This window comes from Bos taurus, chromosome 9 (genome assembly GCF_002263795.3).
Source record: "Bos taurus isolate L1 Dominette 01449 registration number 42190680 breed Hereford chromosome 9, ARS-UCD2.0, whole genome shotgun sequence".
Lineage (NCBI taxonomy): Eukaryota > Metazoa > Chordata > Mammalia > Artiodactyla > Bovidae > Bos > Bos taurus.
In genome coordinates this window covers 36,359,620-36,375,186 of record NC_037336.1, presented here as the reverse complement: position 1 = coordinate 36,375,186, position 15,567 = coordinate 36,359,620, and the positions used below count along the sequence as shown (strand labels likewise).

Genomic DNA, 15,567 nt, shown 5'->3' with positions numbered 1-15,567 from the left:
TTAAGCATAATACAGGGTATCTGATGTTAGCAAATACCCAATTTAGCATTAACTTCTCTGGATGGAAATCGGAGCCATATGTTTATGTTAGTAATAGCAACACTATGCAATTTGATCATTTTTGAGCAGGCTGATGTAGTTTTATCTCAAAGAGGGAGTTCTGAGAGTTCGTATTTATTTTTGAAGCTTTGGCAGCTTTCAGTATAGAGGCTACACAAATTTTCTAATCTTGTTTAATTTCTCTATTGGTCTGACTGAGTTCAAATAAAATTGTGATTCTTCTACGCTTTGATTATGTTGAAGTATTTCTTGTCTGTCTCCTGGCACCAGAAGCAACTTTTTAATTGTTCAAAGTTGGAGTAGAGAAGCAATAGTGTTCTTTGAGGTGGCTTTTATACTAGATTTCTGGATGGTTGAGATATTTTTAAAAATATAGTCAACCTTACTTCATTACTCCATTGTCACAAGGGTACAGAGACTCAGTGGAGAAGGGCATCTTTCCAAGGGCTCTTGTGTGTACATAAACAGCTTTGACTCTGGGAGCCAGCAAGGGACACGTAAGACAAATGAGTAAAAAAAATTGCACATAGAGTAATTTTAATCCATTCCGTTTTTTAAATACCACAATAAATTTAATTTTCACAATAAATTAAATAGCCATATTCAGTTTACAAAATAGAGTTACTTAGTGTGAAAGCAGTATTTACAACTATATACATTATGTACATGACATTTCTCTTTGTTGACATAGAACACGGAAGCAAAGGGACTCAACTTTCCGACGTGTGATTGACATGCGACAAGTGACACCATGGTCCATACGGGAAAACGATAGTGCAAAATCACCACAGGAACTTTGGAATGATGTCAGTTTTCTGAGATAAGACATCCTTTTAAATAATAAGAAAATAGTATTTTCTGTTTTCATGGCATCAATTCAGCAACTGAATTAAAGAGTCAGCTTTCCCTTAGAAAAGTATGCATAACTGAATCCTCTACTTCCTGAAACTTCACAGCCATTGGTACATTTTCACACGTTCATCTTTTGGCTTAAATCTATGAAAATGGCAGGCGACAAATCCTGACTTGAAGGAAGACTAACTCTTTGAGAATAGCTGAAGTCACTTTTTCCCAGTACCACCACCTCTTCTTTTTCTAAATAGCATAAAAGATGCAACTGTGTAGACCGCAAATTGGTGGGGTTTTTTTTTTTTGTAAATTTTCAGTAGAAAAAGAGCTGATCTTATATTTGGTCACACACTGCGTATGTACAAGTATACATGGAAAAATGACGTGGACAGTTGTGTCTAGGAAAAGTGCATATTTTAATCTAGAAGAGACATTGTCTGTCTCCAGGCACAACACACAGTGTTGTATGACTTATTATTTTAGGGCCAGTTCAATGTCCTCCCAGTGATCTGGTAAAATTTTTGATTGAAAGGGTGAAAGAATTTGCGCAATTTGGTAATGACAGAGGGGTCCACCTCGGGATGAATGCGCCCCTTGCTGCCCGCCAGGCACTTGTTAAAGATAATGTTAAATCGCAAGCAGTAAAACCCTCTGGTAGCATTGAAATACAAATTGTATTGACTTATCCTTGGGGGAAGATTTAGGAACTTCTCCACGAGTTGAAGTTCTGGTAGGGGTTCCGTGATGAGGCGATCTCCATCGACAATGTGGAATTGCTCAATTGGAAAGTACTTCAACCACCTTTCCAGATGTTTGGTGTAGATGCTGGTTCTTACTGCCTTGTATTTCGTGTTCACTTCGCAGGTATTAGGGTCTATGGCCAGCTTCTCAAACTTGTAATATGTTTTATTCTTCCTCTCCTTCCCCTCTAGCACCTGAGTGTAATCAGAAATAGCTCTTGTGGTTGGCTCCCTGACAATGATCAACAACTTGATGGATGAGTTCATTTTGTAAATCCTTTCCGGAACCTCCTCTGTGATAAAATATGCTGGACTCTTTTCAATTGTGATTTGCTGAGGGTAGGAAAAAGGCATCTTTTTCCTATACCACTCAATGCCCTTGGCATAATTCTCATCATTGTCAAAAAAGTGAATTTCTTGAGAGGCTTTGACCACTGCTGGATGGAGGTTCAGCATCTCAAGCAGGGCCCTGGTGCCTCCTTTCCTCACTCCAATGATAATGGCCTTGGGAAGTTGCTGGACCAGGTCATGAAGGTGTACCTGCTCCTTGGAAGAGTTGCCCTTCCGGAACTCGTGCAGCAGGCCACGCTTAAACTGCAGGGCGCGCAGGGGGAATTCAGCCTGACCACGGGCTCCGAATCGGCCTTCGATGGGGCAGATGGGTTGTAGCCTGTAAGCAACAGAGAGACACTCTAAGGAGCTCATTGCAACTAACTTCTCATTTCTCTGGTTCCTGCATAAAGAAAACCACTGTTCCCCGCCTGCTGCAATCTATAATCAACATATGTTTGGGAAATTTTATTTTAAGCAACCCTGTATTAAATGGAGCACACATAATTGATGGGATATTTTTATTAGTGCTTCTTAAAATTTTTATTCACCAAGCACTTAATTGACTATAGCATGTACTGACATTCACAGTACAGGACAGACAAGTGACACCAACCATACTAATAGCCTTTTAACAGCTCACCAGTTAACATCATTTAGAAAATATGAAAGATAGAAGATTAGAATCTTCAGCTGAGAGGCTAAAGGGCAGCTAGGAGGCCACGTCCTGTGGGTTTCGTGTTGTATTATTTTATTACAGCTCAGCTGCACTCATATAACTGAAAATCTTTGAGACAGAATCTGAAAAGAGGTCCCAGTTTCTGCCTTTGACTATTTGCGTCATCAACATGCAAAATTCCAATCTTGGCACTTGCTGAGCTTTTCATTTTATGAGAATTTCTGCCTTTGGCCCTGGGGACAGCTAGCAGAGTACATATTTCTTCTGCCTCTCTTTCTCTTTCTATCTAAAAAGGTCAGGCTTATGTTTTTACTTTGCTGAATGTAGGAGCAAATCCAATGCAATCAGCAAGTGCTGTATATCACCTATCACACCTGGGACCAGAAATCAACAAGACCTTGGCAGCCCCAGAAACCTGAGGTCCTCATTGCCAAGTGCACTTAAATCAGGGACTCAAATTTGTGAAGGAAGGAAGGCATTGGATGGAGCCAGAAAAGAGGATTTCCACTTCAACATTGCCTAAGCAAGGAGCAACCACTGCTGCTTTTTTTCAGAGAGAAAGGTGTGGTAACAATCACAATGATATTAGACTGGAGTGGCTATTTAATTTGGTGTGGCCAATTTATATGGTTAGTGAATTGAATTTTCTTTTGGGTATAGTCTAGAATTGAACTGAAATTCATTATAATTTTCCTGAGTTTACTTGAGAAGGCATTTTCACTTTCTTGTTAAAGGGTACAATATTAGTCAAAACGGCTGTTAAACCAATTCCTTCAACTGAAGCTTCTTGTTACCCTAATAATTTGGAGCTGATGTCCTCCTGTCTGTAGGGCAATGAGGCTGTCTCTTGCTTTTCCCAAGAGACCCCACTGAATCTTTTTTATTTTCTGTAATGTTTACATTTAAAAGGAGAAGGGAGAAACCTCAAGGTTATACCAAGGCATTCTGCAGAACTGAGGGGAAGGGGCTTTACCTCTGCTGTTTAAGCAGCTCTCTGTTTTAATGCTTATGAACATATTTTATTTTTCAGTGAGTTTTTTTATGATTTTTTAAAAAAACTTTTGCTCATTGTGTAAACCATGAACATATAGCACACTATTAAAAATATGGTTTATCAGTTAATATTTTAGAGAAAATGAATTTTGTTTTTATGGATTTGTTAATAGGATTGATAAGCTAGAGCTCTAAGTGGAAGACATGAAAGTAGCAATACATATATACTCAAAGTACGTTTTTAATTATGACATTGATTGGGATGTCACAAATTCATCTTTTAGGTCTTGTTGGGCTCTAGTTGAGAATTAAATCCAAATTCCTTAATCCATCCATTGAATGTAATAGATGGACTTTTCTCTTAGGCATCTTGAATGATGCTGTCCTTGGGAGAAGTAAGGAAACGGTCAATCAAATGTTTTGCTGTAGGACCTGATTCTCTCACAGAACCCAGGTTGAGAGAGGCTGAAACACTCTGCTTTGTTTGAGCTGGAAAGAAATTTCCCTACATCTAGAAAAGGCCATTTTCCTTCTTTCCTTTATTTACCTTTTATCATGGGAGCTCATTCCCCATCGAACAATTGCTTTTTGGATTTCCTTATTCAAGATAAGAGAAAATATCATATTATTTCTAATTCCTAGAGAGCAGGCATGGACCCCAGACTAAAAAATAAGAAATTTTAGGAGTGGAAAGGACAGTAGAAGTAACTGAGCTCAGCCTCCTACCAAGAGAGCAGGCTCTTCAGTTTCTAAAGGACAAGCTTATGTCAACATGTGCCAATTTCTGCTCAGACTCTCAAGTGAGAGGTTTTGAGAAAGCAAAGCAATCCAAGTCCTTATAAAAGCTACCCCATTAGAGACTAGAGACTAGGTTAAAAATGAAAAGTTATCAACTAAATAACTAACGTGCTGATGATCATTAGATCAATTATTCAGATTAAATGATTAGAAAAAATTAAAACATTAGGAAGAACCTGATATAAAAGTTCCATTATGGACACAGGACAATGCACCACATCAAGGCTTTTCACTAACAACAAGCACTACTTTAGGGAACTACTTGGAGTCAGTGATAAGCTCTGGGCTATATCGGTTCCCATGGTTAGCAACTAGTGAATAGGAAGTTTACTCAGGAATTTTGAATTGAAAAGCATCAGAGGGTTCATTCTATCTATCAAAATTAACACTGGCTGAAGGAAAAAAACATTATTATATTACTTGTTAAATATTTGTGTGATAAGATCTATAGAGAAGAAAAATTGTAAGAAAGATATTTTTATTTTAGTGTGTGGCTGCACTTTCATAGGCCTTCCCTTGTGGCTCAGCTGGTAAAGAATCTGCCTGCAATGCGGGAGACTTGGGTTTGATACCTAGTTGGGAAGATTCCCTGGAGAAGGGAAAAGCTATCTACTCCAGTTTTCTGGCCCAGAGAAGTCCATGTGGTTGCAAAGAGTTGGGCACAAAATGGGAACTGAATTGTCTTTTAAGTACAAGAATTAATTTTAAAGGGCAAAGAAGGAAGCTTCACATTTCAGAAATTAACTTCTGTGTCCTTTCCAATCATTCCAGAAATGGGACAACCCAGAAGCATTCAATGTGAACCTAGCTGGCATTGCTGGGACTTCCGCAGGTCTAGTGCCTTTCAATGTTGGCTTAGTTAGAGCCAAACCCTAGCTCTGTAAATTTCCTCTCCATGGATTTTCCATTGCTTTCTGGGAATTACTCCGAGTGACAGCCTCCTTGTCTGGTATGTTCCGTTCCTAGAAACCAGAGCTAATTAACATAGTTAAAACTCCCCAAGCCTGCAGCCATCTTTCCAGGGCAATGGATTCCAAATTTGATGAGCTCCTTAACAGACTCATACATGATTTTAACTCTCTTGGTAGCACCGTAATTGTCCACTTATAAGTTTCAAAATGTAAATCCATAAATACATCATCACTATTTGGCTACAGCTAGAGGTCAACAACCAGATGCATGCATAGCTCTAGTAATGACATTTTTACTGTACATTGCTTTGTCCCTCTCTGAAAACAAACATCAACACACACAGAATACAAATGAATCTTGACAAACACCTTAGTTTGAGCAACTTGGATCTCTTTCTTCGAAAGGCTCAATAAATCAAAATTAATGCTGCAGAAAAATGTTTCTTGGGAATGTTGAGAGAGGAAAACAAATGGATAGATTTAAAATTATGTCCTAAGGAAGTTTAAATCAAGAGACATGTAAAGTCACATGGGCATGAGTATGTGTTTAATCACCTACCTATCCAAGCTCCCAACTCTGGCGACTAGATACAGGAGACTTCCAACAGCAAGGCTTCCCAGCACCAGGAGCTTCTGTCTCAGCCACGCCTGCTGTTTGAATAGCATGGCCCTCCATCAACCTTCAGGACTCCTGTAGCCTGAGAGACGGGGATAGAAGGGGACTTATCAGAAGTCATCTCTTACTGGCTCTGTTGACTGTCACAAAGCCATGCAGGGGTGGGAATACAGGGATTAAGTGATGTCACACAAAGAACATCAATGCCGCATCAACCTTAACAATGTTCATGGTACAACAGGTATTTGGCAAAACTTACTTTCCTTCTTTTGGTATGTGTTTTAAGATCAAAACTAAACTAGAGGCAAGATACTAACTAGAAGGACTTGCTGGGCAATTGTCAAAGTAAATTAAAATGCAAAAATCATTTTAAATAAATCTATCTATCTATCTATATATATAGAGTTGTTAATCATTCAAAAATACTGATAAAATGAGCAACTGAGCAACCTGAGTTTGAGCAGCAGGGCAACCAGGAAACTGAAGGTTCTTTTTGGTATAGGGGGATGAATATAGAAATTGGGATCCTCCCTCAGTAAGTTATCATTTGGGGCATAATAATGACATGTTTGACTGACATGGTTTTTGTTTTGTTTTGATTGTGAATGGAGGAAGGGGGTGAGATCAAAGGCTATGTCTTGGGACTTCCCTGGCAGCCCAGTCAGGACTCTGTGCTTCCAATGCAAGGGGTGCGGGTTTGGTCCCTGGTTGGGAAATTGGGACCCCACAGGCTGAGTGGTACAGCAAAAATTAAAAAAAAAAATTTTTTTTTAAGCTATGTCTTTACTTACTGAGGTTATCAGTGGGAACTGTTACGACCTCAGATGTTTGGGGGCAGTGGCTCTAAGTAACTTGATGTTTCCCTTCATTGCCTCTGCCCAGACCTGGGTTGGAGTGACAGATTCTAAAATCATGCTCAGACTAGAAGCCCCTGCTACGTGACCCCCTCATGGCTCTCAGTGAATTTAAATACGGTCAGTCTTACAGGTCTTGCTCTAACACCAAGACAGAAGCTTACATGGAAGCTTTGTTTTCTTTTATCTGAAATAGGGCTAGCTGAGGAGAGTAAGGCTTTATCAGTGCTGTTATTAAATTTTGGGGAAAAATTCAAGCTTCCAATTCAGGCTTTCATATTAAAAATAAATCCAATTCCCTTTCCAAGATAAGATTGTTCGCTTCTCACTGAAACTCAAAATAATAACCCCAGAAGAGGGACTACAGCAATGTGTCATGGTGAGAAAATGTTTTGCTGCAATAGTCTCTCTGTATTTGCTAAGTGAAGATTTTCTCTGTGCAAAAGGATTATATACCTGGATTGACTGCTTGATTTATTCATTCATCAGGAAATACTGAGCACTGATAGCCTTCCCAGCTTTTCTACCAGGTTTATGGGGAATTCCAAAAAAGATCCTGAATGAGTCTTAGCCCTTGGAAAACTAGTAATGTGATTCAGGAATCATGAAACACCTTATCCACAATAATGTATGAATAAATGTTGGGGGAAATGGAAGGAATGTTCAGGTACGTGCCTTTGAGGAAGTACATAACTTGGCGAGGAGGCTGTAGGAGGGCATCCCAAAAGGGAGAGGGAAAAGAAGCATTTATCCAACACATAGTCACAAATATTTATTGGAAACAACTTATGTGCTACATTCTGCCCTGGGGGCCCCGGAGGCAGTGGCCAACGTGGGAGGTGACAGTCTAGTGGAGAAGAGAGAAACACCACCACGAAATACGGGAGTCGCATGCACCTTCAGATTGTGATAACACAAGGAAAGTCAAAGCGCAGTGAGAAAGAACAGTAGGGTTCGGAAGCTACTTCAGTCCTTCCTGAAGAAGGGGCTTGGCTTATACCTGGAGCATGAGGACAGAGGAGGGCAAGAAGGTGGACTCAGCCAGAGGACCCGGAGCGCACTGTGGAGGGAAGGTGGGTGGCTAGTTTGAGAAGGGAAGGAAGGTTGGTGTGGCTCCACACAGGAGCTGAGGGGACAGGAGAAAGGGCTAAGAGCTAAAGGGAAGAGGAGGTGTTCACAAGGGTCTTTGCAGGCTCTGGGTGAGCTCAGGGCTCTGGCTTTGCATGGCCTGCCTTATGTGTTGGTAAAATGAGGAAGAAAAGGGGAAGAGTAGATGAGGTTTGATGAGACCTGCTATGTGACAAGAATATCATCCAGGTGGTATTTCAGGGAATCGTCAGAAAAATCCTATGAGGCAGATACAGCTATTTCCATTTCATAAACAGGAGAAGTGAAGCACAGACAATTTTCTGCAGCTTGCCTGTGATCACACAACTGACAGGTAATGTGGAGGCAAAGGCAGTAACTTCTGTGGCAGAACTCAGGGCTTCACTGAAAGAATCAGTTTTCTCTCTCTGGGTTGATGTCTGAAGCCCTCAGTTAAATGGTTACCTGCCTTCAGCACAGGACTCTGATTCCTGTCAAAATGCAAATACTACAGTAATAGGTGGAACTGGATGGTGGAAAGAAACCTGTGCTCAAGTCTCCTGGTTAAGTTCTCCCCTGAGTGAGATTCTAGTGGCTGCTCAGATTCCTTGAACCTTTGTTCCTTCTCTATAAAACGAGAATTTCAGAAAAAAACATCTATCTCTTTCATCAACTATGCTAAAGCTTTTGACTGTGTGGATTATGACAAACTGTGGAGAGCTCTTAGAAAGATGGGAATACCAGACCAGCTTACCTGTCTCCTGAGAAACCTGTGTGTGGGTCAAGAGGCAAGAGTTAGAACCCTGTATGGAACAACTGATTGGTTCAAGATTGAGAAAGGAGTACGACATGCTGTCTGCTGTCACCCTGTTTGTTTAGCCTATATGCTGAGCACATCATGAGAAATGCCATGCTGGATGAGTTACAAACGGGAATCAGGATAGGTGGGAGAAACATCAACAACCTCAGATATGTGGATGATACCACTCTAATGGCAGAAAGAGAAAAGGAGTTAAAGAGCCTCCTGATAAGGGTGAAGGAGGGGAGTGAAAAGATGTCTTAAGACTAAATACTAAAAAAACGAAGTCATGGCATCCAGCCCTATTACTGCATGGCAAATAGAAAGGGAAAAGGTGGAAGTAGTGACAGATTTTCTCTTCTTGGACTCCAAAAATCACTGTGGATGGTGACGGCAGCCATGAAATCAGAAGACAACTCCTTCTTGGCAGGAAAGTGATGAAAAAACCTAGACTGTGTTGAAAAGCAGAGACATTACTCTGCTGACAAATGTCCGTATAGTCAAGGCCATAGTCTTCCCAGTGGTCATGTATGGTTGTGAGAGCTGGACTGTAAAGAAGGCAGAACGCCAAAGACCTGATGCCTTCGAACTGTAGTGCTGGAGAAGACTCCTGAGGGTCCCTTGGACAGAAAGGAGATCAAACCAGTCAGTCTTAAGGGAGATCAATCTTGAACGTTCACTGGAAGGACTGATGCTGAAGCTGAAGCTCCAGTATTTTGGTCATCTGATGTGAACAGATAACTCATTGAAAAAGCACCTAATGCTGGGAAAGATTGAGGACAGAAGGAGAAGAGGGTGTCAGAGGATGAGATGGCTGGATGGCATCACCAATGCAATGAGCATGAACTTGGGCAAACTCCGAGAGATGGTGGGGGACAGGGAGGCCTGGCCTGCTGCCGTCCATGGGGTCGCAAAGAGTCAGACATGACTGGGCAACTGAACAACAGCAACAACGACAAAAGGAGACCAGTCTCTAACTTCCCCACTCCTTAGGGCTACAATGAGAATGAAGTAAGTTTTCTACAAGTGACATCACTATTCAAAGGCCAGACTAACATAAGGGATTATGTGTCATTGTGCGTGCGTGCATGCTAAGTCCCTTCAGTCGTGTCTGGCTCCTTGTGACCCTACGGACTGTAGCCCACCAGGCTCCTCTGTTACCCAGGATTGGGTTTCCATGCCCTCTTCCAGGGGACCTTTCGGACCCAGGGATCGAATCCATGTCTCCTGTGGCTCTTGCATTGCAGGAGGGTTCTTTACTGCTGAGCCACTGGGGAAGCCCAAGTGTTACTGTATCTTAGTGTAAATGAATTCACTGTGTGCTTACAAACAGTATGACAGAGTAAAAGCTGTGAGGTGATTGAAGAGGGATGGCTACAAATGGGAGAGGTGGGAAAAGCAATGGTGAAATGTGCTTGCCCGTGGCCTCAACAGAGGTCAGCAGCCTCACGCAGAGGAGCAACTTGGAAGGAGGCTGGGGTCGCTTGGCCTCCTCTGCTACCTAAGTGTAACACCCATTGTTGTTGTTCAGTTGATAAGTCGTGTCTGACTCTTTTGCAACCCCACAGGTGGTAGCCCACCAGGCTTCTCTGTCCATGGGATTTCCCAGGCAAGAATACTGAAGCCGGTTGCCATTTCTGTCTCCACGGTATCTTCCTAACACAGGGTTCTTTACCACTGTGCCACTTAGGTGAAATCTCTTTCTGTTTTGTGTGTGAATGCACACTCAGTCATGTCCAACTCTTTGCGACCCCATGGACTGTAGCCCGCCAAGCTCCTCTATCCATGGGATTTTCCAGGCAAGAATATTGGAGTGGATTGCCATTTCCTTCTCCATCTGTTTTATAATCACTCAGATTATGTGCTAAGAGTATCAGAGCAGCCTCAGAATAAACTGTGTTCAAGAAAAACCAAAGATATTTGGTACATTTAACATTCAAGATGCCTCTGTGGTTTTCTGTGACATGAAGTGCTCCAGCCTGTGCCATGACAGAGTCTTAAAAGCTGGGAGCTACAGGTCTTGATCCAGGAGTACAACCAAAAAGAAGACATGCCGCCTGATCCTTACAGACATGCCATTAAACTGGGGAGAAGGTTAACTGCTTCTCCAATCCCCTAAGTCCCGTCCCAGCTCTGTATGCCAGCTTCATGGATAGTTTAATAATCTTTCCTCAGAGCACTCACACTGGTAATAGGCAATTTATATAAAATTAAAGTTTTAAAAAATATATTATCTCTTTTTATTAAAAAAAGTTAAAGACCTACAGTGACATTTAAGCCCTCCTTTATCTCCAGTTTTCTATCTCCCAGTGTCTTTCATTTTGCATGCCAAGAACAGCACAATTATAGTTTCTCCAGACTACGAATGGTTTAATAGACATGGTATCTTAGCTGAACAAAGAAGAGTATCTAAATAACAGAGTATGTGGCCAGAGATGACAAATTGTAGAGACATCTGGCTGTTTCTCCAAAGCAGCACTAAGCAAAGAAGGAAATGATTCCCAAGCTCACACAAATAAGGGAATTCAAAAAAAGTAATAATAAAGATACACTCAAGTGGTGTTCAAAGGCTCATAAACATAGTTACTGCAAGCCCCTGGTACTAGTAAAAACGGTAACAAAAACAACAGCAGTCAAGTTCATTAAAAATGACTGAACTTGTATACCAGAATTATTCCAAGGAAATTTTAACTGTCTTCTGAGTATTAGCTCATTTATTCAGGGCAACAGCCTTATGGGGTGGACAGGAACCACATTTATTCTTTCTTTTTTTTAAGATTTATTTTTTACTAATTTACTTTATTGGAGTATAATTGTTTCACAATGTTATGTTAGTTTCTGTTGTACAGCGAAGTGAATCAACTGTGTGTGTGTGTATTCTGTCACTGAGTCATGTCCAACTCTTTGTAAACCCATTGACTGTAGCATGCCAGGCTCCTTTGTCCATGGGGTTCTCCAGGTAAGAATACTGGAATAGATTGCCATTTCCCTCTCTAGGGGATCTTTTGGAATCAGGGATTGAACCCCTGTCTCCTGCATTGGCAGGTTGATTCTTTACCACTAAGTCACCAGGGACATGTATACATATATCCCTCCCTCTTGAACTGCCCCCAGCCCGCCTCTCTAGGTCATCACAGAGCACTGAGCTGAGCACCCTGTTACACGGCAACTTCCCACTGGCTGAGTGTCTCACACATGGCAGTGTAGATACAGCAGTGCTCCTCTCAATTTGCCCCGCCCTCTCATTCTCCTGCTGTATCCTAAAGTCTGAGGAACCACATTTATTGAGCCCTGGTCTCTGTGTTTCTTTCATATTTATCATCTCGTGTAATACAACAGGCCTGTGAAGTATTATTCATTCTATTTTTTTCCGATGGAAACTAAAAAACAGAGAGATGAACAAATTATTTACCCAAGGGCATATACGGCTGGTAAATACAGGAGGATTTAAATTCAAAATTCTCTGATCTCAAAGAACATGAGCCCTTGATTGCAGTCACTCCCTCAGCTTTGGATGCTCACCTGAGAGGCTCCTTTTTTGTTGTTTTTTTATTAAAATTTTCTTCCCGTTTTATTGAGATATAATTGATGTAGAGCATAGCATAAGTTTAAGGTGTACACATAATGATTTGCCTGACATCCATCATGAAATGATTATCACACTATATTTAGTGACTACCCATCATGTCACAGATACAAAATAAAAGAAAAATAAAAAAAAATTTTTTTCCTTGTGATGAGAAGTCAGCAACTTTCATATATAAGATACAACAGTATTAATTACATTTATCATGTTGTACATTATACCCGTAGTACTTACTTATGTTATAACTGGAAGTTTGTACCTTTTGACCATCTTCATCCAACCCCTGCCTCTGGTACCACAATCTGATCTCTTTCTGTGAGTTTGTGTGTATACTTATTTTTTGAAGTATGATTGACCTACAACACTATGTTGTTTCTAATGCACAAAACAGGGATTTGATATTTCTGTACGTTTAGAAATGATCACCACTGGGAGACTCTTAATAAATGCTTGTTTACTGACTGATGAGAACAGATAAAACCACTTTTAACTCACCCTAAATTTCCTTCCATTGTATCTTGAAGTAGAAGACAAGGAGATGAAAACCAAAAGAGGAAAATGTTTTTATGAAGGGGTAAATAAAAAGGGCTATTTATGTGGCTTTAATATAATAAAAGGAAGAAAAATATTTATAAACAATGATAATGAAGGTAATATTTTTATAGTTTACAAAGTATTTTTCATATTTGGTAAACTGTTTATGATTAAAAGCAACCAGAATCATGGGATCTCCACTTATTTTCCCAATAATTCAAAAACTGACTCTCCTTTTGAAAGATTTTATAGATGATCAAAATAGCTGGTTCTGTCACTCAGTTCAGATTCTCACGTTCTGTTGTCTGTAAGATCTTGGTTACACATGTCTGTTGTCCCCTTATTATCAGCCTGTCTCATCTTTCCTACCCCCAGCTCTTCTCCCACATCTTTCCTTTCCCCTGCTCTTCTCCCCACAGCTCGACTCAATGCCTGGGTCCTCATCTGCTGATGGGATTGCCCAGCCCAGAAACTTTGAAATCCATCCTCCTTGGCTCTACCCCGCCAGTAAAATTCTATCTCCAAAGTACTATTAGGATCTACCTGCTTCTCCACACTGTCATCCGTGACTGCCTTGGTACAGGCTGCACTCTCAGATTTTATAGGCTCCTAACTGGTCTCCCCACGATTAGTTTTGTTTCTGCCTCAATTTATTCTCCATATTGAAGACAGAGCGGTCTTTCTAAACAGAAATTTGATCATATTGCCTTCAGGCTTAATACTCTAATGGGTCCCTATTCTCCACAGGGTTTTAAAGGCCTTTTACCTTTTCTACCACAATTCCTCACCAACATGACCTCACCCCAATATGGGCATGTGCAAACTTCAGCATACAGAACAGCTTGCAGTTCTTTTGAATAGATCATGGTCATTTTTGCATCAGGGCCTTTCCACAGAAGGGTCCCAGAGCCTGAAAACAGTAGCTGTGCCTCATCTATCAGTGACTTCTCTATTGGGTCTGGGGCACCAATAGATAGTGTCCCAGTAGGATAATAACAGCCTGCCCCGAAGAACTTCTGTGAGGGGCAAAGGAGTATGTAGAGTAATTAGAACACTGGCACAGCATAATACTCAATAAACATTAGCCACATATACTGATGCTGACTTCTCTCCAGGTCTTGGATTAATTCCTATCTTTCAGATCTTAGGCTCCTTGGGAAGGTTGGCTTACAGGTTTCTTCTATGTGTCACAACAGCATCCTTTATTTAATTCTATTGAAACCACACTTTAATTGCTTGTGTATTGTGTGTCTCTCTAACCAGAATGTAACTTCCATGAGATGAATGACTGTGCATTGTTCATTATTGTATCACCAGCACTTTAAGGGTCATAGATACTCTGTAAATAATTACTGAACAACTGAATCAGCTAGATGGAATGAACTTTGACTATCTTAAACAGCTATGGTATCTAGATACCACATCTCTTTAAGTAGGTAATAGTAGTTTATCTTTGTATAGTACTTTGCAGGTTCATATATGCTGCTGCTGCTGCTGCTAAGTCGCTTCAGTCGTGTCCAACCCCGTGCGACCCCATAGTCGGCAGCCCACCAGGCTTCCCCGTCCCTGGGATTCTCCAGGCAAGAACACCGGAGTGGGCTGTCATTTTCTTCTCCAATGCATGAAAGTGAAAAGTGAAAGTGAAGTCGATATATGCCTGCTGCTGCTACTACTAAGTCACTTCAGTCATGTCCAATTCTGTTCAACCCCGTAAACGGCAGCCCACCAGGCTTCCCCGTCCCTGGGATTCTCCAGGCAAGAACACTGGAGTGGGTTGCTATTTCCTTCTCTAATGCATGAAAGTGAAAAGTGAAAGTGAAGTCGCTCAGTCGTGTCCGACTCTAGCGACCCCATGGACTGCAGCCTGCCAGGCTCCTCCATCCATGGGATTTTCCAGGCAAGAGTACTGGAGTGGGGTGCCATTGCCTTGTCTGCACTATATGCCTATAATAACCTAATTTCCCGCACCTTTTTATTTTGAAAAAGAGTTTTGAGTGCTTACATATCCTTCATCTAGATTTATCAGTTGTTAATTTTTGACACGTTTGCTTTATCTTTCTTTGTAGAAACATTTTTTTTTATCAAATCATTTGAGAGTAAGTGGCAGATTATCAACAGTGCAGGATGCTAGAAGATCCCCACCTGAATTCACACCAAGTCCTGTGATATAAGTGGGGCAGTGGGTATTCTTGGGTCTCAGGGAGTGAAATGAACTGCTCAAAGCCTCAGACTATTAAGCCTGGAATTGCTAACTGCTAGTTTCGAGCTTTTTATACTCTACAACTCTGCCTCCCTGTTAAGTTCATTTAATGCTGAAAATGTTATAATAGGGTTTGTTAGTAGAAATAGATATATCATTTATCTTTTCTTAAACATTCAACTTGTACATTCTGATGACTTAGGTATCAAAAAAAAAAAAATTGGAAAAGTGGCAAATGAGAAAATTTTCTAAGGAGATTTCTTGTCCTGTCTCCTATTTTACTTTTCTTTTCTCAATTCTTTTAAAGAAATAAAAATGGAGAAAGTTCTTTTTATACAATGAATAGTGGCAGCATCTGATGATGCCCACCCATCGGAGGGCTGGAGCTGGCTCACACTTTGCAAGCCAGTTGTTAAAGCCTTGATTAAGAACTACATCACAGAAATTCAGTTAAAGAAATTAAGAAACAAAGGCAATAAATATAAAAAACATTATTTCCTAATTATTGTACTTTTTTTACTATTATCTTGTG

At 40.7% G+C, this 15,567-nt stretch overlaps 1 protein-coding gene across 15 annotated transcripts in view; it reads right to left on the bottom strand.

The window, feature by feature from the left end:
• Positions 1 to 571: 571 nt before the first annotated feature.
• HS3ST5 (heparan sulfate-glucosamine 3-sulfotransferase 5) overlaps positions 572 to 15,567 on the bottom strand; it is a 293,471-nt gene continuing 278,475 nt past the window's right edge. For 14 of the 15 annotated variants that reach the window (XM_024996800.2, XM_024996797.2, XM_059889813.1 and 11 more), the window contains 2 exons: positions 5,920 to 6,058; positions 572 to 2,319 (listed from right to left, as the gene is read on the bottom strand). In XM_024996800.2, the coding sequence (XP_024852568.1) occupies positions 1,389 to 2,319; positions 5,920 to 6,026 (1,038 nt within the window). In that variant the 5' untranslated portion in view covers positions 6,027 to 6,058 and the 3' untranslated portion in view covers positions 572 to 1,388. 15 annotated transcript variants of the gene reach the window in all.